Raw genomic sequence first — 27,982 nt, 5'->3', positions numbered from 1 at the left:
TTTAATTTTAAATCATGTATCTTTAGAAGAATAAAAGATATTTTTTAAATATTTTAAATTTTTAAAGATTTAAAATTTTGACATTTCAATATTATAATTAATACATTCAAAGAGGCCATTTAGGATTTCATCTGCAGGAAGATAAGTCTAGATACAAGGAGATTTAAGAGAGTACTATCAGCTTCACTTCACAGAACACTATGGAGCTCACAGAGCGTTATATGAAAATTCCCTAACTCAAACTTAAACTAAGAAAAAAGAAAAACAATGGTTTTAATGTAAAAAATGCTCAGTAAACACCAAGTAAAAGAACATTTATTTTAACGACCTTTACTTGAATTGTAGCTGCAGACAACGTGCTGAATAAGTGTCTGCTAATTTTTTCAACGTAAGAAGAGATTTAGTTTTGCTGACACACGAATGGTAGTTATAATAATCATTAAATAGTAAATAAAATGTTAAATAACCCATAAATAGACTAAAAGCCATTCAGATAATTTAAGACAAAGATTAATTTTAGAACTTTTAAATTAAGATATAGATTAAAAAATATGGCATTAGGTCAAATTAAGGATGATTTGCATTAGAATCAAATAAATTACCGCCTGTGGGGAAACAAAATATTAATTACTCCCATAAAACTTAAGTAAATAATCCAATATAAAATAGCTTTTAAAAATATCCTTAAATATTTCTTGAAGGCACATAGTATTTTAAAAATATATTCTAAATGCAATATTCAAGTCAGGGAAATGGTAAATACTATACATTCAAGTTAGCTAAGTTAAAAATGTTACTTAGCTACAATTCAGTATTTCTGTGAGCAAACAGGTTTCCAATTCTGGCTATGGTTATTCTGACTTTACAAACATAAAATAGGCAGTTGGCTAATATATGAAATGGATCAGACCTTCAGCTGCTTCCAGACAGCTTCTGCATTAAAGTGAACCATCTACACAGAAATTCCAAATGTGACATAAATCTGCATGTTCTGGATTTCCTTCACATTTTATGGAACATTGGTCCCACTGTAGCTATAATATCTGCATAGGGAGCACTCTGGCTCAGCTCAATAGCCCGCTGTTTTTTTAGGACAAGAAAGCTATAAAATTTGGCAGCAGCTTGTTTTCGGTCACTGTGTCTGCAGAGCTTCATCAGACTAAAGTACTGCATTCCCATCTTGTTGGATTCCTGGAAAAATAATTAGAAAAGAAGAAAGGAAAGAGAAACAACATCATTAAAAGTCCAGCAGGCTGTGGATGCAGGATGAATAAAATACTGATATTTTTGATAAGTGAGTGTGAAATCCTTAAATAGAGAAATGCAAATGACTCATTAGTAAACTTAAAAAAAATCATAGGTCACTGAATACAAGCTTGGCTCATTGAGAAAATGCATGCAAAAGAACTTTTAAAGTGTTATGCAAATTTCTAACGTGTTATACAAATGTTAGGTCTTTTAAAAATTTGATGTTAACATAAATAAATGGCTCTCGTGGAAGGTGCAGTTAGTTTAGACTTGTAGGCAGAAAACAACCCACAGGACTTTGGGAGGCTTCAAATACAATGAAAATTATCAGCCTGATCGGGCTTCTTTCCCTTAAAGGTACCGGGGGGGTGGGGGTGACTATAAACAACTATAGTGATAAATGTAAAATTATATTTATATATCTTAGTGGCAGAGGAATATGGCTTTATAAACACCTCCCAGTTTCTTGACACAGATCAAAAAGATATCAGAGTCACCATAGGGCACCTATGAACCTACCAGAAAAAGTTGAGCTACAATAAAGCATTTAATTATGGATGAAGATAACGCCTTTTAGGAAGACTAGTACTTGGAATCAGATTTCTAGAATAGAAGCACAGATGAGGATGATTATTGAAAAAAAAAACCCACATTAGTGGGTTGCTTGGAGGTGTGGGAGGAGGACCAGTGGGAGAGATGGGACGAAGAATTATCAAGAGGCACAAGGAAACTTTTTGGGGTTATGGATACATACGTTCACTATCTTGATTGTGGTGATGGTTTCACAGGTATATACATATGTCAAAATTGTTCTACTGTATTTTAAATAGGTATGATTTATTGTATGTTAATAATACCTCAATAAAGCTGTTTAAAAAAGTAAATAAATAAATGAAATATAAGGATGCTACAAAACAAAACAATAATTAATAACTAAGAAAAATTCCTGGAAAACAAAAAACGTGAAAGCAGAAATAAAATTCAATAAAGACTAGAAGATAAAGTTGAAGAAATTTTCTAGAGGATAGGAAAAAAAGCAAAACAAAGGGAATTGATATAAAGGATAAAAGATTCTTTAAAATTTAAGGGTGCAATTCAGGGGATCAAACATCTGATCCATAGGCAATTCAGAAAGAACAGATTAACAAGGAGGCAATTCAAGAAATACAATAAAATTTCCTAGAATTCAAGGACATGAACTTTCAGAATAAAGAAACCACTACACGGTCAGCACAATAAATGAAAAAAGACCCATATCAAAACACATCATCCTGAAATTTCAGACCACTAGGAGTAAAGAAAAGATCTAAAAGTTTCCAGAGAGAAAATAAAGGATTGGCAACCAAGCAGCATCTAGCTTTTCAGTAACAGCACAAGAAGCCTAGACATGTTACAAAGCTTTCAACATCTGAAAGATACTATTTTCAAACTAGGTTCAGAGACATACAATCAAGTTAAAGGTAAAATAAAGAAATTTTCAGACTTGTATATAGGGTGTATATCTCCTATGCACTCTTTCTCTCAGAAATTATGAGAGGATGTTAACCACCAAAAAGTTCAAAGTAAAGGAAGACCAAAGCATCGAGAACCAGAGAAACTAATATAGGAAAGAGACAAAGGAATTCCCATGTTACGATAAAGCAATGTCCCAAGACAAAAACTATAGAAAAGACCTAGAGAGCAGCCAGTCCAATTAGAATAAAAAGATGATGAGCTCTGGAAAGAGTATCTTCAAGAAAAAAAAAATGGAACTGATGAATCAATTGATATATTTGCCCATACTAAACGGGGTTTCATTATATGTCAGAGAATTTTTAAAAAGAATTAAGGATGAGTATATAGACACTAAGCAAATGGGGGAAATGAGGCAATGATTAACTAAAAAAAAAGCGCCATAAAATTGACAAGAAAAGAAATGCAATGACAATAATTTTTACATAGTCTTTGGGGTTCTTTTATTAAAAATTTTTTTTAACATTTATTCATTTTTGAGAAACAGAGAGAGACACGACGTGAGTGGAGGAGGGGCAGAGAGAGAGGGAGACACAGAACCTGGAGTAGGCTCCAGGCTCTGAGCTGTCAGCACAGAGCCTGACACAGGGCTTGAATCCATAAACCATGAGATCATGACCTGAGCAGAAGTTGGACGCTTAACTGACTGAGACACTCAGGTGCCCCTCCATAGTAACAGTAACTGCTGATTGTCTCTTACTATCCATTCTTGTCTTCCATAGGAATAGAATTACTCGCTGAGCCCAAAGCTACCAGACAAAGGACTACATTTCCCAGCTAGATGTGGCAAGGTGACTAAGTCCTAGGCAATGAAATGTGGGAAGTGATACACACAATCTCTGTTGTACACCTAAAGAAATTTTTGCTGCTGAACAGAATGTAGACATGATGGGTACTTAGCCATTTTTGATCCTGGGAATAAAGGAAATGAGATAAAGGTAACCTAGGTCTCTGATATTTTGTGAGCAGAGGAGCCATACCAGGTTATACTTTATCTTTTTAAACCACTGGTATTTTGGCTCTTAGTCGAAATCAAACCTGCATCATAACTGTTACAATTATTGTAAACACTGAATATTGTGATAAAAACAGACTGGGGTTAGGGGAGATATAACTCAGCGAAATATTCATTTTATGTTGAAAGAAGTTAACAGGTAAAATTTAAAGCTGAAATATCAAGAAAGAACAGTAAGAACATATGATTAGAAATATAGCTATAAATGCTAAAAGAAACAGCTGAACATAGTTGCCTCTGGTGAGCAGGACTTAGAGATAAGGAGGAGTAGGACAAAAATCTTCTGTGTTTCCTTTTCATTCTTATAGCATAGAACTATGTAACTTTTATATACATGTATTATTTTGATAAAAATATAAGTTAAATTTAAAATTATCTGTTTTACTCTTATACTATTTTTTTTTTAAGAGAGAGAGAGAACGCACCCGAGTGGGGAAGAGGAGCAGAGGGGGGCAGAAAGAGAGAATCTTAAGCAGGCTCCATGCTCCTCGTGGAGCCTGATACAGGGCTCGATTCCACGACTGTGGGATCACAACCCTGGGATTATGAGCAAAGCCGAAATCAAGAGTCAGACACTCAATCTACTGACTTATCCAGGTGCCCCACTCTTAAGCTATTATAAACTTGGTTCCATATAGAGAATTGGTTGATAGCCTCCTAAACCCAAGAATGGGAAATACACTAGATGTCTAGAGGTCTGAGTATAGGTAAGAAGTTATTTAGAATATGCAGGCACCAAAAGCAAACTCTCATAGTTAGCCCTGGGTATACTGCTCAAAATCATTTCATTCTAGTGGAATTTGGTCTCAACAAAAAAATAATGAAAATGGGTTTTTTTAAGTTTATTTATTGAGAGAGAGAGAGAGAGAGAGAGAGAGAGAGAGGGACAGAGATAGCACATGCAATTCAGGGAGGGGCAGAGAGTGAGAGGGAGAGAGAGAATCCCAAGCAGGCTCCACACTGGCAGCATGCCTGCATGCCTGACGGAGGGGCTTGAATTCATGAACTGTGAGATCATGACCTGAGCCAAAACCCAGAGTCGGACACTTAACTGACTGAGCCACCCAGGCACTTCAAAAATGATTTCATTTTTATTAATGTCTAGAAGATTGAAGTCAACATTTTATTTATTTTGAAAAAAAAAATAGGATTGACAAACCCTATCATCTTACCTGCAAGCTATTTAACATCTTAAGAATTCTTCCATTCCACCTCTCTGCCTCAAAATTTTGTTGATTCCCCAATGACTCCTGTTTGAATGAATAATAAAATACCTCAATGAAACAAATTTTACTGAATGCTACTATTTGCTAAGCACAGTGTTAGCTGCTACAAGAAACCCAACCATAACACTGGGTCCTGCTAAATAAAGGAGCTTATAGTCTGACAACAGAATAGGAAACATACAACTTTAGATCAGTCTTTGTAGGATGATATCTATGCTCCCTAGGTGATGAGGGGCTCCGGAGTAGGAGATTCTGCAGTCTTTACTGGTAATGCATACCAGGGCACTGTGATCTTACTTCCAAAAGTTAAGTCAGCCATGACTTTTGGTTAGGACTATCCCAGCTCTGGTCAATTTGAACTGAGTTGACAGGGTAAATATAAAGCTATAGAAAAACTGCATTGTAAAGGCCTTTATCTGAGCTTCCCTGGTGATACAGAAGCTCTAATTAATAAATGATGTTTAGCAATTTGTGTACAATTGGGTTAGAACCTTTTGGATTTCAAGGGTAACCTGTCCAAAAGAGATCAACCCATTTCCTGTCATATTATCTGAATAGATTAGTTCTTTTCAGTCTTTAAAGCTTAGCCACCTTCAGAAACACCTCAATATTTAAAAACAGTCAAGTTGAAATCCCTTCACAGGAACTCACTCTAAGCTCTTATCACCTAACACTTTATGAGCTAGGAACAGAATTGGGCATAGGAAAGGTGCTGATGAATCTGACAAAAGAGCAAGGCTACAAAGTTTAGGGGCGGGGGGTGGCAGGGACGAAGGTGGCACAGATCTGAACTACTTTATAATTTTTCCCAGGCTAGCTCTGACCATGCAACCCAATATCTCTGTGTCATCCTTATCAGAGGTGCAATGTTTGTCAAGCCTTCATGTGTACCTTTGAAGCCAAGACACTTCCCACAGTGTTTTCAATTTCACAGACTCCACGATGATTTCAGAAAGTTCCAGAATATTCTGGATAGTATTTTAAATCACTTAAAGCTAAGGGGACTGCCGAGTCCTCATTCCTACTAGCTATGCCGGCTTCCCGGTCCTGATTACATAGCATCCTTTCTTATGCTCCAAAAGGAGTGATCTGAAAATATGGTCACTTCATTCTGAAGAGTTTTCCGAATCCCTCCAGGTACAATTTATTTTTATCTCTTTCTGGTCTGCCCTGGGATAAATGAATTCACCCAATTGCTAATGTTTATTATATTGTTAAATACACAAATGCTGTTTTTCATATATAAAAAGCAGTGGCCCATCTCTTTGGTAAAGATCCATGAGATTGCAGCTTCACCTATATCGCACGACTAAACTAACCAGGAAAAGGCTCAGAAAAAATAGTCTATGCACTTTGCTGAAGCCTGTCTACTTGATCTATCTGGACACCCTACAGCTGAATCCATTGTGTGGAAAGCCCAGTGGATTATTAAAAACAGCTGAACTTGTGCTGTGTTGTGGTTTGCTTGACCATGTATGAAAATAACCTGTGTCTACAGAAGCAAAGAGAAAGGCGAAAATTAACCAACCCTCTCCTGGCTTAGTTGTTTGGATATTTCAGGTAGAAAATTCAGGTATCTTTCCCGTCTTAGATTATCCAGAGAATGCAGTGTTCTCCACATATGAAAAAACAATCTAATAGTCTCGGAACTCATTATAAAGATTATTTATTTAAGAACAACTTATTTATGACATTAATAGCTATTTTGATATTATTTAATAGGAATTCATTACAAGCTTAAAAATGCCTTCAGCACTGTGGTACAAGGACTAGAGAAAGAAGACAGTAATACACATGAAGTCAGGTAAGTCCATGTTACTTCTCGCTTTGCTATTTAATTGTGACCCTTTGAGCAGACCATTTTCTCTTTCTGATCTCTAAAAATCTCGGACAGTATAGGCCTTGAGCCATATAATGTTTTGGATAAAAATTGTTGTGTTTTTTGTTTTTTTATTCATAAATGAAGTAAAATTTCAAATGCCATAGGATGTACCTCTAATATAGCTCTGTTTCTTTAAAGCTGTTACAAGAATAACTCAACAGTGATTCTCAATATTTCTAACCTATGACTACCTTTGATAATATAAAAATCCCATAGTTTTACTTAAAATTATTTGAAGTTTCAAAATAAATTAAAGAAAGAAAAAAGGTCAAAGCAATTCTGAGTATGTTTTATCAAACTACTGACACATCTCTTTGTTGAGATCACTAAATAATAATTCTAGAAAGCAACATGATCGCTCTAAAACCAAGTTTTAGGTAAATAAAGTGTTAACTATTTAAGAACAAAGTTTTTAAGAAAATTTTCAAGACTATGAATATATTTACCAACTCAACTGGACTATTTTCAATTTCTTGTGCTAAGACGGCATTCGTTAAGGAAGATTCCTCAGTAGCTGAAGATACCACTTCAACAATATCCTCCTAAAGCAAATTAGGGAAATACAGGTAGGTCATCACAGTAGTAGTAGTTTTCATAGGAACAATTTTATTTTGCTAAATGCTTTCGTCACATGAATGCTCATTTCTAAAACTGATTTATTTATTTATTTTAAATTTTATTTATTTATTTTGAGAGAGGTAGAGCACAAGCAGCAGAGGGGCAGAGAGAAGGAGAGACAGAATCCCAAGCAGGCTCTGTGCCATCAGTGCACAGCCAAAAGCGGGGCTCAAACTTACGAAATGTGAGATGATGACCTGAGCGGAGATCAAGAGTTGGACGTTTAACCAGCTGCACCATCCAGGCACCCCTCTGAAACTAATTTAAAATACCACCTGCATTCGCAAAATATTATTCCTGAAATATCCCAGGTAGGCAGCCCCTGTTCTCCATAAGCCTCCCACAGATGAAGAACTGGCACATTCCTGCCCTCTTTGTTGCCTATCTTTTCTAGTCCTGTTTTCTCCACCACTGCAGACCCCACATCAAACATATTTTTGGCTGAGTGGCTGAGACCACTTTCCTTTGAGGCATTTTGTCCAGCCCCAGCCCCTGCCTCTATCCTCATGCCAGTACCAGGTGGCAGAGGAAGAAGCTCTGTAAGCAGAGGGGGTGAAAATGGGGGAAGCGATATTAATATCTCCACCTAGGGCCATGACACGATTCTTGCCACCACTGCTGGAGCTGTCGCTGGCAAAAGGGAAGAAAAACTATGTCCTCTGAAAGAGGAGCAAAGGCACAGAGAAGAAGGAAAAAGAGAGATCCAGAAATTCTCCATTCCTTATCATCTCCTTTTTTTCATTGCTATAGAAGCTGTTGGGCCCTGTTTTCATCTTTAACCAGTCTTCAGGTAGGAGCTTCCTTCAACAAAGCTTCCTTGATTTTTCATTTCAGCTTTCAGAATGTTTAGTGAGTATCAGGAGTTGCATTTTATTCTTTAACGTGCATGTTTGTAGAGACTTATGTCTTTTCCCTTTTAATCTCTATGAATATTCTACATTTTAGATACTCTCAATTTTGCAGTTACTTTACATAAAAAATGCTTTATAAAGATTTGAAAATGACTAATCAGAATCAATACTTTTCTGTCCTGTCAATGTGCTCCCATTCCTGACTGTATTTCACATCTCTTCACCGTTTTTGGAAGCAGAATAAGAATGGAATTGAAGGCTAAAGCATAAGTTAGGGCAGAGGAGCTAAATGGTTCAAGAGAACTCATACATCAATTTCTTCAAGCATGAGGGAAAATCTGTTTTGTTAATATGTTAAAAAATCATGAACTAAACAAGCTTGACTGATCATAATTTTCAGTAGGTGCACTCTAAGAAATGCCTGAGCCCAAATAAGGAAGATATTGGCAACCTAATAATTCAATATCTAGTATACTATCAAATATTTAGTAAAATACATTCTGTGTTAGTGCGTTGTGAAATTGTCTTTCCTTCCAAGAGCATTCAGTTTCAATGTGGACTGACTTTGAATTCCCTGAGTGGTTATCAAAATGCAGTGATGATGGAGCAAACCAGAAGAGCACTGGTTTCTTTCTATCTGGTGTGGTTATATTTGTACAATCACTAAAGTGACAATAGGAAAAAAATATTTAAAAAAAAATTTTTTTTAACGTTTATTTATTTTTGACACAGAGAGACAGAGCATGAACGGGGGAGGGTCAGAGAGAGGGAAACACAGAATCCGAAACAGGCTCCAGGCTCTGAGCTGTCAGCACAGAGCCCGACGCGGGGCTTGAACTCACGGACCGCGAGATCATGACCTGAGCTGAAGTCGGCCGCTTAACCGACTGAGCCACCCAGGCGCCCCAGGAAAAATATTTTAAAGCACACTGTTTCCAACTATGTTTTTAAGTAACGTTTTTTGAATAAAAATTATGTCTTCAAGTAAAATTTTTAAAAAATTTCTCTTTGGTCATGGATCTTCAGATAGTCTCTTGGATTCAAGGCTAAGGTAATCATAGGTCTAAAACATATTCTTAGAGGTGGGAAGAGTGACTTTCTGATCAGAAACAAAACATGGGTGTATTGTCTAGAGTCCTAAAAACATTCCATGATATACTGAATGTGGGGCCTAAGAGGATTTTCAGGATATAACTGGATTCAAGTACAATCACCTATTTGATTACCATGCAAATTATTACAGCATGAAACTACTATCTTCTTATTTACTCTCTTAAACTTCTAGAAAATACTGTTCTACAGATGAAAATCATGCTTTACATACCACTGCCCCTTACCAAACAAATTATGGACTAACATAAGACTAAATATAAACTATAAATGTAAGAAGACATGTCAGAGTCTCAAGTTTCCTTCACTGTATCTGTGTCAGAAAAATAATACTTTTATGATTCTCTTTGGTTAACTTACCTCAGAATTAATATTTTTATTGGTATCCTCATGAGAGCTACACTTCGGTCCATTGATCACATCCTTCCAAGTTTTGGGTTGACTTAAGTCTTGCCGGGAATTTGGCTCTTCCATCACGGAGGTCTCTGAATTAGTAAGTAGAGAAGATTTGACCAAACTATCTTTCAAACTTAAATTGGGATATGGTTGTTACAAAAGAAAACTTCTGACACAAAACTTGGAATCTAAGAATTTAAGCAAAGTGTACACAAACTTTCTTATAGTTTCCCAAGTCTCACATATTTATCTTCCCTTGTCCCTTGTCTGCTTCTTATCACCTCCCTCCCCATGGTCCACCTACTATCTCCTCCACACTCACTCCCAAACAGGCACTCACAAGATAACATGGATAGTTCAAGCCCATCTTGGTGTATCGTGTGGCAGATTTTAATGCCTTCAGGACAGGTGATCACGAAGCAGAGATTCACTCGTTACATAAGCTGGTTTTATTATTCCTTTATAATAGTCACAATAATAATCAGCAATTATCAATACTCCAAGTAGCTTCTGGGTGGATGGAAATTTCTACATCTCAGATTCATTGTACTGTTGAAATGCTATTCTTATCACTAGGTGACTTTTCCTTTTAGTTGTCTTAAAGTGAAACACTATCCTACAAGATAAAATAATTTTATCTGTTGAAGTTTTGTGAGTACTGCCTGTAGGGATGAGGGAGGTAGGAAGGAGTGAGACTAGGAGGAATCCACATAGTATATATACTTCATCTTTTTAGTGTACTTGTTGAACAAAAATTAATCTGCAAAGAAAAAAGGCAATGCTGATGTAACAATTTCTCTTAAGCGGAAATATTCTTCTAGAGATAGCATTTATACTTGGGAATATGGAATTGGATCCCATCTTCATTTTGAAATATAAAATGACATTTTTGTTTCTATAACAATCCCCTCAACACCAACAGTTAGGATGTCTCACCTCTTATGTTTTCATTTCCCACTTCTTCCCTTACTGATTCCTTCTGTATCAATTTCCTTCCAAGTTTAAAGCCAGAGGACAGAAAGCACTTTGTAAACAACTGTAAAAATATACACTTCTATTACTTGCTTTTGTACAAGCAAAGCAATTCAATAAAATACAAGCACATATGCTAAAGAGTGAAAACTATAATTCAGGCACACACATCAAGCAAATTAATTCAAAAGTAAGGGAGTATTTTTCACCAGTTTATATTCTGTTATAGTATACATGAACGTAAATATGCATTTATTTATTTATAACCAAGCGCTGCAACTATGTAAAAAGATGCAAACTATTACCATTTTCAGTTCCGCATGAGTCATATCCTGGGCAGGACTTGACAGAAGTATGTCCACTCCTCCCTTCTTCTTCCACATCATCAATCTTCGGGTAGGAGGTGCAAGTTCCAAAACCATGAGTGTGTCCGTAAAGGAAGTAAGCTGTTTATGCATAATTTTGCTACTGATCTCCTTGACTGGATCTATGAGCAATTTCCTCTTTTTGCCTTTTCTTTTCTCAGCAAGGTCTAAATATAAGAAATAGACACAAATGGGATTGGTTGTACAGCTTTGTAAAATGATATTCTAGACACTGCATACCTAAGAAATGTCTACCACAATGCAACCTACAGAGTTGCCATGGGAAGAATATCCCTTTCTCTCTACTGAAAATTATGCTTCACGAGACTTTTGCGCAGCTAGAGTATCTGAGCAGCCAATAGTTGATGCAGTTTATAACGTGTTCCTTCAAAGTGCTTAGGAGGGACGCTGTTGACCTACCAGGTAGATTAACTCAGGAAATGTGGAGCACAGAACATAATGGGAGGGAAGTTGCTCAATTTTGAAGTTCCCTAAGATATCTATACAACAGGATATTCTGAAACATTAATTTGTATTTGTCAAGTATATTTTTCCCTCTTCCATTGAAATTCATACACAAATTCCAAGTATGCAAAAGGGGAGGGTTAGATTTCCCAGAATGGATGAAGATCTGAGATCAGATGGAGCCAGAAGGAACAGTAACCTGCTTGCTAACGTGCCTTAGTAAAATCCTGGGAACATGACAAGATCCCAGAAGGGCTGGTTGTGTGATGACCCCAGAGGCTATATGGGCTGGGACAGTAGATACCACAAACTATTGTGGTTGATGACCAAAGTTTCCCTTCCACCTGCCACACTCCTCTCCCAAATTTTGATACCACATGGCTTAGGATAGATAGGGGAGCTATACAGATTGAAACTTTTGCCAACCCAGTGGGATAGAGGCTCAGAGTTGAATGTGGTAAATAAAAAAACTTGAATGCTTTATTCCTTGCATGCCTGAGTTTATAACTGAAATTCATATCAATTATACTACTTGAAACCAGGATGTTCTTACAAGGTCAAGTTATATATTATATTCATATTTATTTTTTATTCCTAAAAATATGCTTGAGGTTAAATGTTAGAGGGCACAGACCTCTCTTCTGATCCTTTTATTCTGCCTTATTTTATATGCATGTGCATGTTTATTTATCTTTCCAATCAGACTACAAGCTTCTTAAAAGCAGGTACTATTGTTGGTACCTGGGTGGCTCAGTCGTTGAGCATCCGATGCTTTGATTTCAGTTCAGGTCATGATCTCATGGTTTGTGAATTCAAGCCCCTCATTGGGCTTTACGCTGACACTGTGGTGCCTGCTTGGGATTCTCTCTCCCTCTCTCTGTGCCTCTTCCTGGCTTGCACGCACACTCTCTCTCTCTCTCTCAAAATAAATAAATAAGCATTAAAAAACAAAAACAAAAAAAGCAGGTACTATGTCTTCTTAACTCCTGTGCCCAACAGAGAGTAATGGTTCAATAACTACTGGCATTGAACTGAGTTTTATATTTTCCAATTTCCCAAACTGGGTGTATGGTTTGACCAGGACTGACTATAATGAAAGAATCACCTCAAATTTCCTCCACACTCTTTCCCTACCCTTTCCCTATTGTATTGCAAATGTTATTACTAGGTTGGCTACTTCCTATAATATTTCACAGATTACCTCACAGTAAATAAGATAGTAGCGTAACAAAAATAAAAAACAAAACCATGAATGACGCTGACCTGAAACATCAATTGGGTCAAGGGTAAATCCATGTTCTTCATTTGATAATGTGATTTCATCCATTTTTTCATTTTCAGGTAGACATATACACTCTGAATTATCTGGTTCTACTAATAACATCACCATAAAAAGAATTATTAGAAAAATAACAGTTATGTTTAATCTAGATGTTTATATAAGAATGAAAGCAAAAGATAAACTAATTGAAGATTTATATTGCTAACTGGAGCCAAAACTTATTTTTAGAATCATGTACTTAAGAGAGTTGAAGAGACACAGAGATTATATGGTCTGGGGCCCAGTGTCTAGGTGAGTCATGCATCGTCACCTTCTTCTGCACATGTGACATCTAAGGCTGGACTTAGTAGAAACAGTGGTAGCAACCACAGTAAATGACTGACATAAATTTGATTATGTCTGCTAAAAAAAATTTGTATTCTGGGGGTGCCTGGGTAGCTCAGTCGGTTAAGCAACTGATTTTGGCTCATGTCATGATCTTGCAGTCTGTGGGTTCAAGCCCTGCATCAGGCTCTGTGCTGGCAGCTCAGAGCCTGGAACCTGCTTCATATTCTGTCTCTGTCTCTCTCTCTCTGCCCCTCCCCCTCTCATGCTCTGTCTCTCTCAAAAGTAAATAAATGTTAAAAAAAAAAATTTTTTTTAATTTGTATTCTGTTAATACTTAATTATTAGTTGACCCATAAAGGACCATAAATAAATTTATATCATCTCTCTTTTTCACATTTTAAATTTCTACTATGTGTTAGGAAGGAAATGTAACATAAAAAAGAATGAGGAATCAAAATGGGGCTATTTGTACTTTCAATTCTTAAGAAAAATCATACAAAAATACTTCAAATGATCTGAGGTACCTTCACATGAATTTCAAGTAGAAAATATCCCCACATTTGTAATTTCTCTCAAATTGTATACAGATTGTCCAGTTATATTAATGTCAATATGGTATTAATATTAATAATTAATAATCATAGCAATGTCAAATATTAATGATGTTTCTAACATGTAACACATATTATTTTAATGACTCAAAGGCATAGTATTTTGCCAGAGTATTTAGATGTGCTCTCATATCAAATAAACCCAATCCTGGTTAAATACCACTGTTGTACCTTTCTCGGAACCGAGTTTCCTATTCCATATTGTCTACAGTCAGACTCAAAAGAGTTTGAGGGACAACATTCTTTATTATTTTTCACTATATTATATTGCTACTTAAACCGAGCAAGTTGTAAGGTTTAATTTGAACACCAGTATCTGTTCACTTTCTACACAAAAGATAATTTCATCATACCCACTATAGTATCAGGAGGCTCAGGAGGCAGGGAAATTTCTCTGTTCAAATGCATGTCTTCTAACAGGATATTTTGGTCATCTTGCAATAGATTGTCTTGAAAAACACAATAAATACTTCTGTCACAGAATTGAATCTGTCATTTTTTCACTAAACGTTTAATTGACATTATTGTATATAAGGATTATAAATAGATACAAAAATGAATCAACCTTACTTAAGTAGATTTGATTGGCTACATAGACTATCATATTTCATGCAGGATAATATAGAATTTTATATATTTTATTTCCTTTCCCTTATTAAATAGATGTTTAATTTCAGGAGATATTTACTAAACTAATACTGTGATAGTAATCTTGTTACAAAGCCATGTTTAAACTCCAAATCAAGAAGTGAAAGCTTTCAAACTTCTTTGGTAGATACCTAAGGTAGAACCACTATTTTTTCATAATTTTGAAATTTCAAAAAGTTTGCCACAACCAGTCCTTTAAAGTAAACTAGAGAATCTAAAAAAGACTTGTTATATAACCATCACTATCTTTAAAATACAGGTATGTGTATTCAGATTTCCCAGTTTTTGTCTACTCCATTTCTATGATTCTTTTATAGTAACATCATGATATAAATATAAAATTACAATATAAAATGTTGGACAGATCCTTAGAATAGCTGTTTCACAATTTCTCTTAAGGGAAACAATGATTCCAATATATGATCTAATATATCTTGTGAGGAAATATACTAACTTCATTCCTTCCCCTCTAAAAATTAAGAATTTGTAAAAATAAAAACAAGTAGTATTTTATGACCTTTAGGGAAAATGTGTTTAAATAGATGCCTATTTACTTAGATCTAGCCTAAATGTTTAAATACACCACGGACTTTGAAAATGTATGTAAAAAATGTATTGACTAAAAAAAAAAAAGTATTTATTTAGGGGCCCTTGGGTGGCTCAGTTGGTTGATTTCAGCTTGGGTCATGATCTCACGGTTCACGGAATAGAGCCCCACATCAGGCTCTGTGCTGGCAATGTGGAGCCTATTTGGGATTCTCTCTCTCTCTTTCTCTCTGCCCGTGACCCTCTTGCACGTGCACGCATGTGCTCTCTCTCTCTCAAAATAAATAAACTTTATTTTTTTAAATGTTTATTTATTTTTGAGAGACAGAGACAGAGTATGAGGAGGAGAAGGGCAGAGTGAGAGAGAAAGGGAGACACAGAATCCGAAGCAGGATCCAGGCTCTGAGCTGTCAGCACAGAGCCTGACGCGGAGCTTGAACCCACAAACCGCGAGATCATGACCTGAGCCGAAGTCTGATGCTTATCCAACTGAACCACCCAAGTGCCCCTAAATAAATAAACTTTTAAAAAATGCATTGATTTCTATGACACGGGGCATACCTGACATTTTAGTTTAACATAATAAGCCTATTAATACATTCTTAGCATGACTGAAATAAATATCCAATTTCTTTTTTTAATATCCAATTTCTATATAACCAGACAACATACCAATCATCTCTCCTGCAGCCCCTTCATCTCCAAATCCATCTCCACTGTCATAGAACAGAGATTTTTCTCCAATGAGGCTTTCAGAACTATGTTCAACTAAAGGACCACTGGAATTCAGCAATATGTTGTCATCAAAAAAGCTATGTCTTCTGAGAATTTCAGATTCCTCCCCTAAATAAATACATATCATTAATACTGGGTTAGCCATAGAAACATAGAGTTTTAGGGTTAGATGGAAATTCAGATATCTTCTTGTACAGACCATCCCATTTTACAGGTAAGAAAAATGAGAGCTAAACTTATTTGCATAGTCAACTGAAGTCATTCAGTTAATCAGTAGAGGCTGGATTTCTAGTCTAACGCTTTTCCCAAAACAATAGGGAAAAAACATTAGGATAGAGTCTTTAGTTGTGGTTCAGTTTAATAATTTCCCAGAATGATTTCTTCTACTTTAGATAGTCATGTCCTGCTTGATCAAGTATTATTTCATATTATTTCAAGTACAATTGCTTGCATTGTTTATCCACAGTGGGGATTTGGAAAATAAGGAGCATATCTGCCTTCTTGGGAATGGAAAGGTAGATAAAATATTAAATAATGGGTTTACAACATTCATTCAATAAGTATTTAATGAATGGGTATTAGGCAATCTGCTAGGTATTAGAGATACAGTGATAAAAAAGACAAAACCCAATCAGCTAACATTAACCGAGTACTTATTATGTGCATTATATTACGTAATAGAAGATACTATTATAATCCTAAATTTAGACAAGGGAACATGTCCATAGAAAGGTTTTATAATTTGCACACAGTCATACCCTAATCAATGACAAAGCCAGGATCTGAACCCAGCGGAGACAGTGATAGTTAAAACTTACACTGGTAAAATATTTTGCAAAATGGAGACTTATGAGAGCAAACTCTTAAGACGCTGACAGTAGCAGGTAGAATGAACTCCCTGCTTCAAATTGACTTGTTTCCAGATTGGTTGTCAGCACATGTATATTCTTAATATTCTTTGCCTTCCTTGGGTTTGAATCTCTAGGTCCAGGAGTCTGAAACCCCAGAGATCAGACAGAGGTTGTCGTTCTCCTCCCTTTCTCACAACCCATGTTAGTGCTAGTTAGTAAACAAAATCATGCAGTATCACTTATATTAAAATTCTTCTATAGGCTTTTATCTTGTAGAAAGGAAGAGTTGAAAAAGGCAAGCTTCATTGTACTGGATTAAAGATTTGCTCAACAGAAAATACTAAAAAATAAAAAACAAAAGTAAACTAAAAATATGTTCATATCTTCCAGGAGCAGCTTGAAAGCTCTCAAAAGAAAAACTAGCCTTGGTCAATAAGATAATAACATTTTTGAACAGACACTATATTCTGAGCACTGAGCATCACAAGAACCTGAGATTATTCAAATAAATTAAAGAAATGATCATTGCTTTCAATCTTACATTGTAATTCAGAATAGGATGGATTAATAGTAAACATTTCTTAGAAGACATTAGGTTTGAGCTAGTTTTTGAAAGAGAGAAAAATCACTTATTGGTGAAAAGGACTGAAGGAGGGAATGAAGGAAATAACTCTGTGATGCTGCTAGAGTATCTCAATTTTACAAATAGGGTAGTAAGTCTCAGAGAAGCTAGGTGATTTGCCCAGTATCACACAGCAAGGCAATAGAAAAAGCTGATGCAAACTCAGATCTGTTCATACACTGAGAAAATGTTCTTCCCCCTTTTCGAATTGTAGGAGACACAGACTGAGAACAACTAAATTATTGGCTGGTAATATATTTTCTTAACTAGAGCAAAAAGTCTGTATCAAGAGTAAAACAAATAAAGTCGATAAAATACAGAAGGTGATAAATTGATAGAGGCCCTTGAGGATAGGCAGCGTGTCTAAAATAAGTCATAAGGACCCAAGGTATTTAAGTAGAGGAATGTGATACAAAAAAAAAAGGGGGGGGGGAATTTAAGGACAATTGCTCTTGCAGAGCTACATAAAATGTGGGAAGAGACTGTGAGATGTGTAGGAGGGTATTACTCCAGGTCTTTAGTACTGGTGAACTATACTGGTGGCTAGAGAAATAGAAGACCTAAGAGACATGTCCAATTTTGTTGTTGTTGTTGTTGTTAATCAGCAGTGGTATAAAGCTTACAGAAAGTGTAGTTAAAAGTGATCCTAGGGGCGCCTAGGTGGCTCAGTCGGTTAAGTGTCCGACTTTGGCTCAGGTCATGATCTCACAGTTTGTGAGTTCGAACCCTGCATCGGGCTCTGTGCTGACAGCTTGGAGCCTGGAGCCTGCTTCAGATTCTGTGTCTCTCTCTCTCTCTCTCTGCCCTTCCCCCGCTCATGCTCTGCCTCTTTCTCTCAAAAAAAAAAAAAAAAAAAAAAAAAAGTGATCCTAAAGTTTTAGGCCTAAAGAACAGCAGTAGTGTTTATAGGGAAATGTGTAAAGAGTGTCTTGGCAGTAGGAAATATGATTAACTCTTTGCCAATGTATTATATTTTAAGGCCTGGGATTACAGAGAATGAGAGATCCAGGCTACTCAAAATATGGTCTGTGGGTTGGTGCTTGTCCATGATAGAGTAAATACACAGACTAGAGGTAAATGTTTAAAAAATTTGATAGCAATTTCACAGCGTAATTTTATATATGTTGAATTTAATAAGAAAAATTGAAGCATATATTTTGATTTTTAAACTTTCAATTTTTCTGGATTTTACAAAAGCATCATTCCATGACAGACTGGAAATTAACAAAAATTCTAAAATTTGTCCCACACCACAGATCATTTAAGAACACAGCTGTAGATCAGAAGAGCTACAGAAGAAGAGTAAGGATGAAAAATGGAGGTTGGAGACGTAGTTCAAGCATTACTGGCTTGACCACCCTCCCCCACAGAACACAGAGTTAAGCCACCCTTCTTCTACACTCACTGCTTCGGGCACTATAAGAGAACCAAACATGAATACGACACAGATTTTATCCTCATGGAGTTTTCAGATCAATACAGGACGTACATAATACTATGGTTCAAGACAGAGGTAAATGCCATAAAAAGAACAGCTTAATTATAAAATATACTCAACAGTTTGTTTTATAATCAATGAGTATATATTTAGCATGTGTTATTTCCTCCTCAGTCCCAAGCCATGCTAAACTTTTTCATTTTACAATTGATACCATCATATATTGGAGAAATTTTCATACTTTGAAGGCACGATATACAGCACACACGTAAAACACTATATATACACACACACACACACACACACACACACACACATATATACACACATATATATATATAGTGTTAGGGTTATATGTAATATATGTGTATTATGTAATATATATGTATTTATACACATATATTACTATATGTGTGTGTGTGTGTATATATATATATATATATATATATATATATATATATGTTTATTTGCATATCTCTCTCCCAGCCTGAAGCTCCTTGTGGGCAGGAAGTGCTTCTGCAAACTTTGTACTGCCTATGCCTATGATAGAACATGACATATAGTAAGTATTCAGTAAAGGACTGAAGACTAAGAAGGGAAGTTTATAGCCTAAGACTGAATCTTGGTATTAACACCTATTTAGAACAAGGTAAAGATAAACTTACTGAGAGTTGCATTTAGACATCAAGAGATCCATTCTAAAGATAGCTATTTCTATTGACATGGTTTCAATACAAAAATGCATATTTATTTTATAAGTTATTTTGCAATTATGCTTCTATTTTATAAATAATTTTGCAATTATTTTATAATTGCAAAAATGCAATTATATTTTATAATTGATTATAGCTTGTGATTTTAATTTCTCAAAGATTCTCACCAAAGCTCCCAGCTTGGAACAGTAGATCATTACCGTAATATTCTCTAAGTGTGATTTCTTCTGGTCTGCTTTGGTTCTGACTAACGTGTTCTGAAACATCAATAGCACTATGGAGAAACATAAGATTGAGAAGATTGAGAAAAATATGCCAACAGAACACAAGGATTTTGCAGTATACTGAAAAAAAGCCCAAAACTCTAAAACAAAAAACAGCTTTTATTATAAAAAATAAACACTTTTATTTCCTCAATAGTATTATTTATACACACTAGTTGATTACACATGTATACATAACAAATGGTCTCTGGGTTGCTGAACCCAGGGGTCAATTCTCAGTCCTTGTCTTACTTATTCTAACCAACTGCATCTGAAACAGATGTTCACTCCCTCATGGAATGTATTCTTCTCTTCACCTCCAGGATACTACTTTCTCTTGAGTTTTTCCTTACCTCATTGGCTGCTCCTTTTCTTTCATTAGTCCTTTCTCATCTCTCAGACTACTAGCTATTAGGAATGACCCAACACTCTGTTCTCAGATCTCTCTCTTTTAAAATAATTACACTCACTCTCTGGGGGTTGAAATTCCATCTATATACTCACAACTCCTAAATTTATCTATCCCATCCAGACCTCCTTCCTGAATTTCAGACCCAGATATTCAACTACTTGCCTTCTCCCCTTGGATGTGTAACAATCATCTCAAAACTTATGTCTAAAGCCTAATTTATCTGTGATTATAGGATGACTGTAGTCATCCTTCCTTTCTCTTTTCCTTAAGGCCATATGCAATTCTTCAGCAAATTCTGTTGGCTCTGTCTTCAAAATATATTCATAATTTGACTGTTACCACCTTGATAACATGAAGACTGAGAAGTGATTACAGACACTGTCATTTCTCACCTGGACTTCTTTTTTTTTTTTTTTTTTTTGCAGGGATAGCACCATTTATTAAGGAAGATCAAGACAAAGACCACAGGAGGGTCCCTTCGAGGACACAGAGGCCTGGCATCCTGATCCCACGTCTGTGGGCTGCTGGTGGGAAAGGCGCGTGCCCCTAGTTGGGCCCTCAGGCTCCCACAGATAGGGCAGGGCTGTCATGTCCCCTTCCTGTCCCTCCCAGCCATGAATCCTGGCATCCCCCACTCAAGGCACTAACTGTTTTCACTGCCCTTCTCCCCCCATGTACCCTGGGCCTTCACTTCCAGATCAACGGGGCTGGGTGATACGGCCTGGTGTGAGGGGGGAGACCCTTTCAGTGCTGGGCTCTGCCTGCAGCAGCTCCTGGTAAGAGGTGGGGTGGAGTTTCCCTTGCAGCCCTGAGTAGGTGTTGGGTGGGAGGGTCATCTGGACTTCTTACTGAAATAATTTTCTCATAGGCTCTCTGCTTCCTCCCTTTCCCCTTTATACTAAGTAACCTGAAGAAGCATGTTGAAATCAAGTCAGATCTGTCACTCTCCTATTCAAAACCCTCCTGTGCTCCCTATCTGAATAAAATTAAAGTCCTTACTGTGGCCTGCAACACTCAACATCATTTGCACCCCCAACTACCTCTCTGACTTCATTTCATACCACTCAGACCGTCATTTACAACACAGTCTCACTTGCCTCCTTGCTGTTCCCAGAAAAAGTCCAATATGTTCTGCCTTAGGGCCTTCTCACTTGCTCTACATGGAACGTTCTTCCCCACATTACTGAATGATTTGTTCCTATACCTCCCTCAGGTTTCAGTTCTGACCTTATTAGAAAACCCTTTCTTGAGAATCTTATCATTTTTTTCTTTATTTTCTGTTTCTTTTCATATTGCTGATCATTTACTGGCAAAGTGTATATTTCTTTGCTTATTGTCTGTCTAAAATGTAAGATTCATGCACACAGAAGCTGTTGCTCAATGTCTTCAGTGTCTAGAGCAGTGCCTGGCATATGGAAGGCACCCAATACATATTTACCGAATGAATGGAAGAACATACTGTTAATATCGCCAATTATATTCAGCAAATATGATGATACATTTTTGGTGTTATATTTCAAAATTTCACACTAAACTTAAGTCTTCTCAACTGCATGTGTATTTCAGTTCTTAACTAGAGTCCACTTGTATTCATGAAATCTGAAGATGAAAGCAAGAAAATCAAATTGAGGGTCGCCAGCATGGCTCAGTCGGTTATGCTTCCAACTCTTGATTTTAGCTCAGGTCATGATCTCAGTTAGTGGGCTTGAGCCCCTGCTTGGCATTCTCTCTCTCCCTCTCTCTCTGCCCCTGCCTCACTTGCATTCCCTCTCTCCCTCTCTCTCTCAAAATCAATAAATAAACTTTTTTTAAAAGAAAATTAAATTGAAGGAAAATAAAAAAATAATTTACTTCACATTGTGGGTGTCAAAATCATGAAACTCTTCTGGCAATGTGATAGCATTGTAAGCAGCTTCAAAATTCTCTTTTGGAAGGTCAACCAGTCCTGAAAAGAATAAAAAACCACATCCAATGAGCAATAATGCTATATAAGAAACTCCCAATTCTTGCCCCTCTTCGGTCCCATTCTCTACAAACAGCCAGAGTGGTATTTAAAAATATTTAAAGAGCAATCAGCTCAGCTCATTCCCATGCTTAAAGTGATTCAGTGACTTCCCCAGTGTATTAAATAAAATTCAAATTTCTAATCAGAACCTCTGCAGCTGTACAAACCTGTCAGCATCATCGAAGGATCTTTCCCTCACTCACTAGACTCTACCCATACTGGCCTTTTTGTTACCTGAACAAGTTAAGCACTTTTCCCCCTCAAGACCTTTGCTCTGACAGTTCCCCTCTGCCCGGAATGTTATTCCCTCACGGACTTTTTACATGGCTGGGTACTTCTCATTCTTCAAATTTGAGCTTAAATTCTACCCTTTCTGAAAGGCTTTTTCTAATTAGCCTAATGCAAGTAAAGTTTTCTGCTATTTTTTGTTGTAATACTCTGTTTAGACTCCTGCATAGCACAATCATTATCTACAATTATTACAATAATTTTAAAAAACTTTTTTATTATCTGATATCCTCTCCAAACTGAAAGGGACCTTATTTGCCTTATTTGTCCTTGTATCCCAGAGCCTTAAAATAGTGTTTGGCACAAAGTATGGCATCAATAAATATTTGTGGATCACATAAATGAAATAATTGACAAATGAACCATATTTGATATGAGTATAAATCTACATAGAGAATTTACAAATATTTTAAATAAAGAAAAACAACCTGTCAACCCTGATTCAACAAATATTAATTGAAGGAACAGTATGTTCAAGACATTGAGACAAGTACTATAAGAGATTTAGAAAATATCACAACAAAGATATTGCCTTCAAGGAACTTACAAACTAGTGTGAGAGACAAGGCCTGTACCTAAATAACCATAACACAAGGTGGAAATGATGAATGTCTTAACATTAAGTTAAAATTTGAAGCCATCATATTTATGACACATGTAAATCTCTAGCACTCTGGAAGGTCTAGAGATTTTCTACAATATTTTGGGGCGCCTGGGTGTCTCAGTAGGTTAAACGTCTGACTTCACCTCAGGTCATGATCTCAAGGCTGGAGAGTCTGAGCCCCAGGTCAGGCTCTGTGCTGACAGCTCAGAGCCTAGAGCCTGCTTCAGATTCTGTGTCTCTCTCTCTCTCTCTTTCTGACCCTCCTCCATTCACATTCTGTCTCTCTGTCAAAAATAAATAAACGTTAAAATTTTTTTATGTTTCATAAATAGTAAGAACAACCTAAGCTACTTAGAGTCTTGAGAATTCTGAAAACAATGACAATTATGATATCTAGGCTTTGTCAATTACACTATTTCTAATTTATCTCATACAGGCAAAAATAAATGTGGTAAATTAAGCAATCCATTAAAACTGAATATCAGAATTTCTTACATAAGTAGATTTCTTATGTAAGTATGCGGGAACTTTACAAGTGTTTGAAAGCACAAGCTTTTCTTGCAAACACAGGTAAAGAGCAAGGGAAAGAATATAATTTGTCCTTAACCACGGAAACTTAGAATCAGTGAAAAGGAAGTTTATATTCACATATACACGCTGGAATTACGGAGTGCCACCCATTAAAAGAGCCCACCCAAAATAAAAATGCAAAAGAGAAACAAGGTGAGTGAGACAAATCAATGTTGCAAGTATACCTGGGCGAAATGTCATCTTCATTTTAAGCAATGCTTCGTTGCAATCTGCCAAAAGATATTTTGCCTTCCTATTATAGATTCGCACAACTCCCAAAAGAAGGTGTCCTGAAGTTCGAAGTGCAATTTTCACCTTTCAAGAATTTTTAAAGCATCAGAATATTGAGAATTAGATTCATAAACCCTGTTTGAAAATTATAAAATCATAGAATTCCCTCTCTTTAAAAAGAAGACATTTTGTATTCTTTTATTTATTTATTTTTTTAATGTTTATTTATTTCTGAGACAGAGAGAGACAGAGCATGAGCAGGTAAGGGGCAGAGAGAGAGGGAGACACAGAATCCGAAGCAGGCTCCAGGCTCTGAGCTGTCAGCACAGACTGTGAGCTGAAGCTGGTTGCTCAACCGACTGAGACACTCAGGGGCCCCTTGTATTCTTATTTAGAGTGAATCATTTGGAATGCCTGTGTGGCTCAGTTGGTTAAGTGTCCCACTTCAGCTCAGGTCATGATCTCACGGTCCGTGAGCTGGAGCCGCACGTCAGGCTCTGTGCTGACAGCTCAGAACCTGGAGCCTGCTTGGGATTCTGTGTCTCCTTTCTGCCCCTCCTCCCCGACCTGCACTCTGTCTCTCTCTCTCAAAAATAAACATCAAAAAAAAAAAAAAAAAAAAGTGAATCACTTAACTTCTACCTCATCTTGTAAGATGATTAACCTTTGTTCTTACTCAATGAAGATAATCTAATGTGCCATCTAAGTGAAATATGTGATTATTAGTTTCACGGAAGAATATAAACTCTACAGTCAGGCAGACTTGGGTTCAAGTTTTGGCCTAGTTGCTGAGACTTGAAGTTCAATCTTCTTGAACTTCAATTTATTAATAATGGTTACAACTTATTATATACTTATTTTGTGCCAGGAATTGTCCTAAGAGCTCTTCATGTATTACTTAATTTTGATATGAACCTCTGTTTACAGAAGAAAAAAGCCTGAGATTCAGATATGATAAGTAGCATGCCCAAAGTAAGAAAACTACCAAGAAATGGAGCAGGAATTAAGTTTGACTAACTCAAAAGTTCATGCTCTTAACTACCACACTTCACTGAGGCTCAAAGAAGCCCATCTCACAGGGTTGATGTGAAGATTAAATGATCTAATGAATGTAAAGTCTAGCCCAGTGCCTGACACATGGAAAGTTTTCAATTATTATTCATCCTTCTTGCAAGCAGAAAAAATACTTACCTTCTAAAAATATTAAAATAATATTTTAATGCAAATTCTAATACCTTACAGTATTTTATTATGAACATAGTACTGTATGAAGTGTTTTCATATATATTTTGATTTATACTCATTCTTTTTTTCTATTCTCCATATTCATTCACTCACTATTTTTTTAAGAAATACTTATTTGGTACCTACTGTGTCTACAGTATTTTGCTAAGGGAATAAGAAAGGATTACAAAACATGTACAAAATATGACCTTCCTCCTTCAGGGTCTAATCTATTTATGATAAACATATGAAAACAGTTAATTACCCAAAGAAATTGACATATGTTTGTGCTCAGGTAATAAATGTTATAGGAATTAAAGAAGACCATTTCAAAAGTAAAACTTCCAAAAAAAAGTAAAACTTCCTTGGAGATGCATTTTCTGATAGAACATATTTTAGTTCCTTTCCTCTCCATAAATCATGCCAAATACATATTATAATCTGAATCAATAACATACCTTAGGTGAAATGATTCTTTCAATGGTTATCTCTAGATCGCATTCAAATACATGAGCCTTTGTGAGTTTCTTCTCCCAGTGAGCTGCAAGCCAGATTTTGGCCAACGGCCCTCGCTTACTCATAAGCACATGTGTGTAGAACATGTTGCCTGTATTCCTTAGGGGTATTTAACAACTAGAGAGAACATTAAAAAATATTTAAATTTTGATTACAAAAACATTTCAGTGCTATTTCTTAGCAAAAGCACTTTTTATCATTTCTGTAACAGATTATCTTCCAGTTGAAGCTATTATTCAATTCAGTTTCTTGTAAAGAAGCCATTATGTAAAATACAAAATTATAAACTAATGAGAACTCTATTAGATTGTGAACCACACCCGATTTACATGTGTTCTGATCACTGATGGTTTCCTACATTCTACTTACTTTTTCCTACAAAGAATTTAAGTTCTCTTATTAATAAGGTCAGATAAATAGAGGCGGAGGCCTGGGAAAAATAGGATGGAAATAGGGAAAAAACAACAGAACAGGAAAAGGCACACAAAAACTAAGAAAAGTGAACACATGTCACCTCTTTTCTAAAACTTAGGAATTTGAGAAATGTTGGACTATTGATTTATAACCAGGTGTTGAATTTCTTTGTTTTCTTCAAGATACTCTGGTTTAGTCAGCAATTTATTAACTTCTGAAGTTAAAATAATGGAATTCCAAAGGACTATAAAGTGGAAAAATGAAGGAAACAGAAACTAAAGGAAAAGAATCGAAAGGCAAGAAAGAAAACAAGAATCAAATTTAAACGTTTTCAAACAAGAATGGTGAAAAAAAACTTCACCTAGAACTAAAACAATTTATGCACATTTCTACAAATTGTAGTATCTTTGAGAATATCATAAGGCTCCTCTAAGCAAAGGGATATTATAATACTTTGACTTCTAGTGAAGAATCAGATTATTGCTCATATAAGAAATCTTAAACTTCCACTATAAAAGCCTTTTTGCTTGTTTTCTACTTGAATTTCTGACTAAAAGAGAAAATTGAGACAAAATGAACACAAAAACAAAATCAGCCACAGAATTCAAGATTTAGGTGAATTTTGATCAATGCACATTTCCACCCCAAAAATCAAATCACTGGGCCCAAAATGAAAAGTTAGGCGATCTACCAAACCACATTCCCCAATGGTAGAGCTGGAGATTTTAATGTTTATGGCCTGTGCCTGCCTTGGTTTCACTTTATTCTTTTTACTGTTTGGTATCTTGGAATACATTCCAGTTTAATCTTACAAAATTGCTCCCAGGTATATGGTTATTGATGTATTTTAAGGAAAAACAACTCTGTTTTTCAATCTGAGATATTGACTTTTCCCGAGTACATATTCTGCCCTCCCCAACGACCCCCCCCCCCAACCTTCCTGCCACCCCTACTCTCGAAGGTTTATTTCTGGATTGGACTAGCTTGGAGCAAGGCAGAGCTGGCGAGAACCAGAGAACCGGGAACTGGGAGCCAGGGACAGGCCGCTGCTGAGAGAGGGCCCTGAGCACTGAGGGGGATGGGGGGTGGGGAGGAGGAGGGGGGAGGGGAGGGGGAGGGTAAGGAGAGAGGGGAGGAGGGTGGGGAGAGGGGGAGGAAGGGGGAGGGGGACAGAGGGGAGGGGGAGGAGGGAAGGAGGGGGAAGTGGAGGGGAGGAGGGGGGAAGGAGGGGAGGAGGGGAGGAGGGGGGAAGGAGGGGAGGAGGGGGGAAGGAGGGGAGGAGGGGGGAAGGAGGGGAGGAGGGGGGAAGGAGGGGAGGAGGGGGGAAGGAGGGGAGGAGGGGGGAAGGAGGGGAGGAGGGGGGAAGGAAGGGAGGAGGGAGGAGGAGGGGGAAGGAGGAGAGGGGAAGGGGGAGGGCAGTCGCCCGCAGGAGGGGGTGAGGGGCGCAAGCGGAGGGGACGCTCTGGGACAGGGCGTGGGGAGGGCCAGAGGGCGAGCTCCTTCCTGGGGACAAAACGGGGTGCGTGGCAAGGAAGGGGAAGGCGCTGGAGGCAAGGTGAGGGCGTCCACGGCTGTGAGGGAAGGACGGCGAGCACCAGGGCGAGGGACGCCAAAGGCTTCCTCCACAAACGTCTCCCCAGACTTCAAGGCCGGCTAGTCAGAGAGAGCAACTGAGGCCAGAGAGGTGACCCCAGGCGCCCGGTCCTCCCCGCGAGGGGAAGAAGCGCCAGATCACGCCTCCAGCCCGAAAGGGCTGCAGGAGACGGCGTTTCTCTCTCAGGCGCGGTCCGCGGGGCTCGCGCGGCTGAGGAGCCGGCGGGGGGCGCGCGTGTCGGGGTGCGGGTGGCCGTGGCCCCCGTCACTCAGCCCGCCTTCAGCCCGCGGCTCCCTCCCGGCCCCTCAGACTGCGCCCTACTTTCGGCGCCGGTTCTGAGGAGAGGTGCGCCCACGCTGGGGCTAGAGGACGAGTCGCCGGGGTCCGCGCGTCGAGTCGCAGACGCCACGCTGCGGGAGCTGCCGGGC

The 27,982-nt window shown here is 37.4% G+C and overlaps 1 protein-coding gene across 2 annotated transcripts; it reads right to left on the bottom strand.

Annotated features, from left to right (window-relative positions):
• Positions 1–92: 92 nt before the first annotated feature.
• On the bottom strand, positions 93–27,982 carry RAD21L1 (RAD21 cohesin complex component like 1). Of its 2 annotated transcripts, none has more exons than XM_042979726.1 (14): positions 27,876–27,982; positions 25,489–25,663; positions 23,761–23,890; positions 21,960–22,053; positions 19,601–19,707; positions 15,747–15,917; positions 14,234–14,329; positions 12,924–13,034; positions 11,136–11,362; positions 10,795–10,894; positions 9,823–9,947; positions 7,330–7,425; positions 4,948–5,025; positions 93–1,191 (listed from the first exon to the last, which is right to left on the bottom strand). In XM_042979726.1, exons 2-14 carry the CDS (start codon positions 25,630–25,632, stop codon positions 1,003–1,005), a joined length of 1,668 nt encoding a protein of 555 aa, XP_042835660.1. In that variant the 5' UTR covers positions 25,633–25,663; positions 27,876–27,982; the 3' UTR covers positions 93–1,002. The 2 variants fall into 2 exon arrangements, with proteins under 2 accessions (XP_042835660.1, XP_042835661.1); XM_042979727.1 differs by having other exon boundaries at positions 19,634–19,707.

This window comes from Panthera tigris, chromosome A3, assembly GCF_018350195.1.
Source record: "Panthera tigris isolate Pti1 chromosome A3, P.tigris_Pti1_mat1.1, whole genome shotgun sequence".
Taxonomy (NCBI): domain Eukaryota; kingdom Metazoa; phylum Chordata; class Mammalia; order Carnivora; family Felidae; genus Panthera; species Panthera tigris.
The sequence above is the reverse complement of the archived record's forward strand: the minus strand, read 5'-3'. Positions and strand labels throughout refer to the sequence as shown.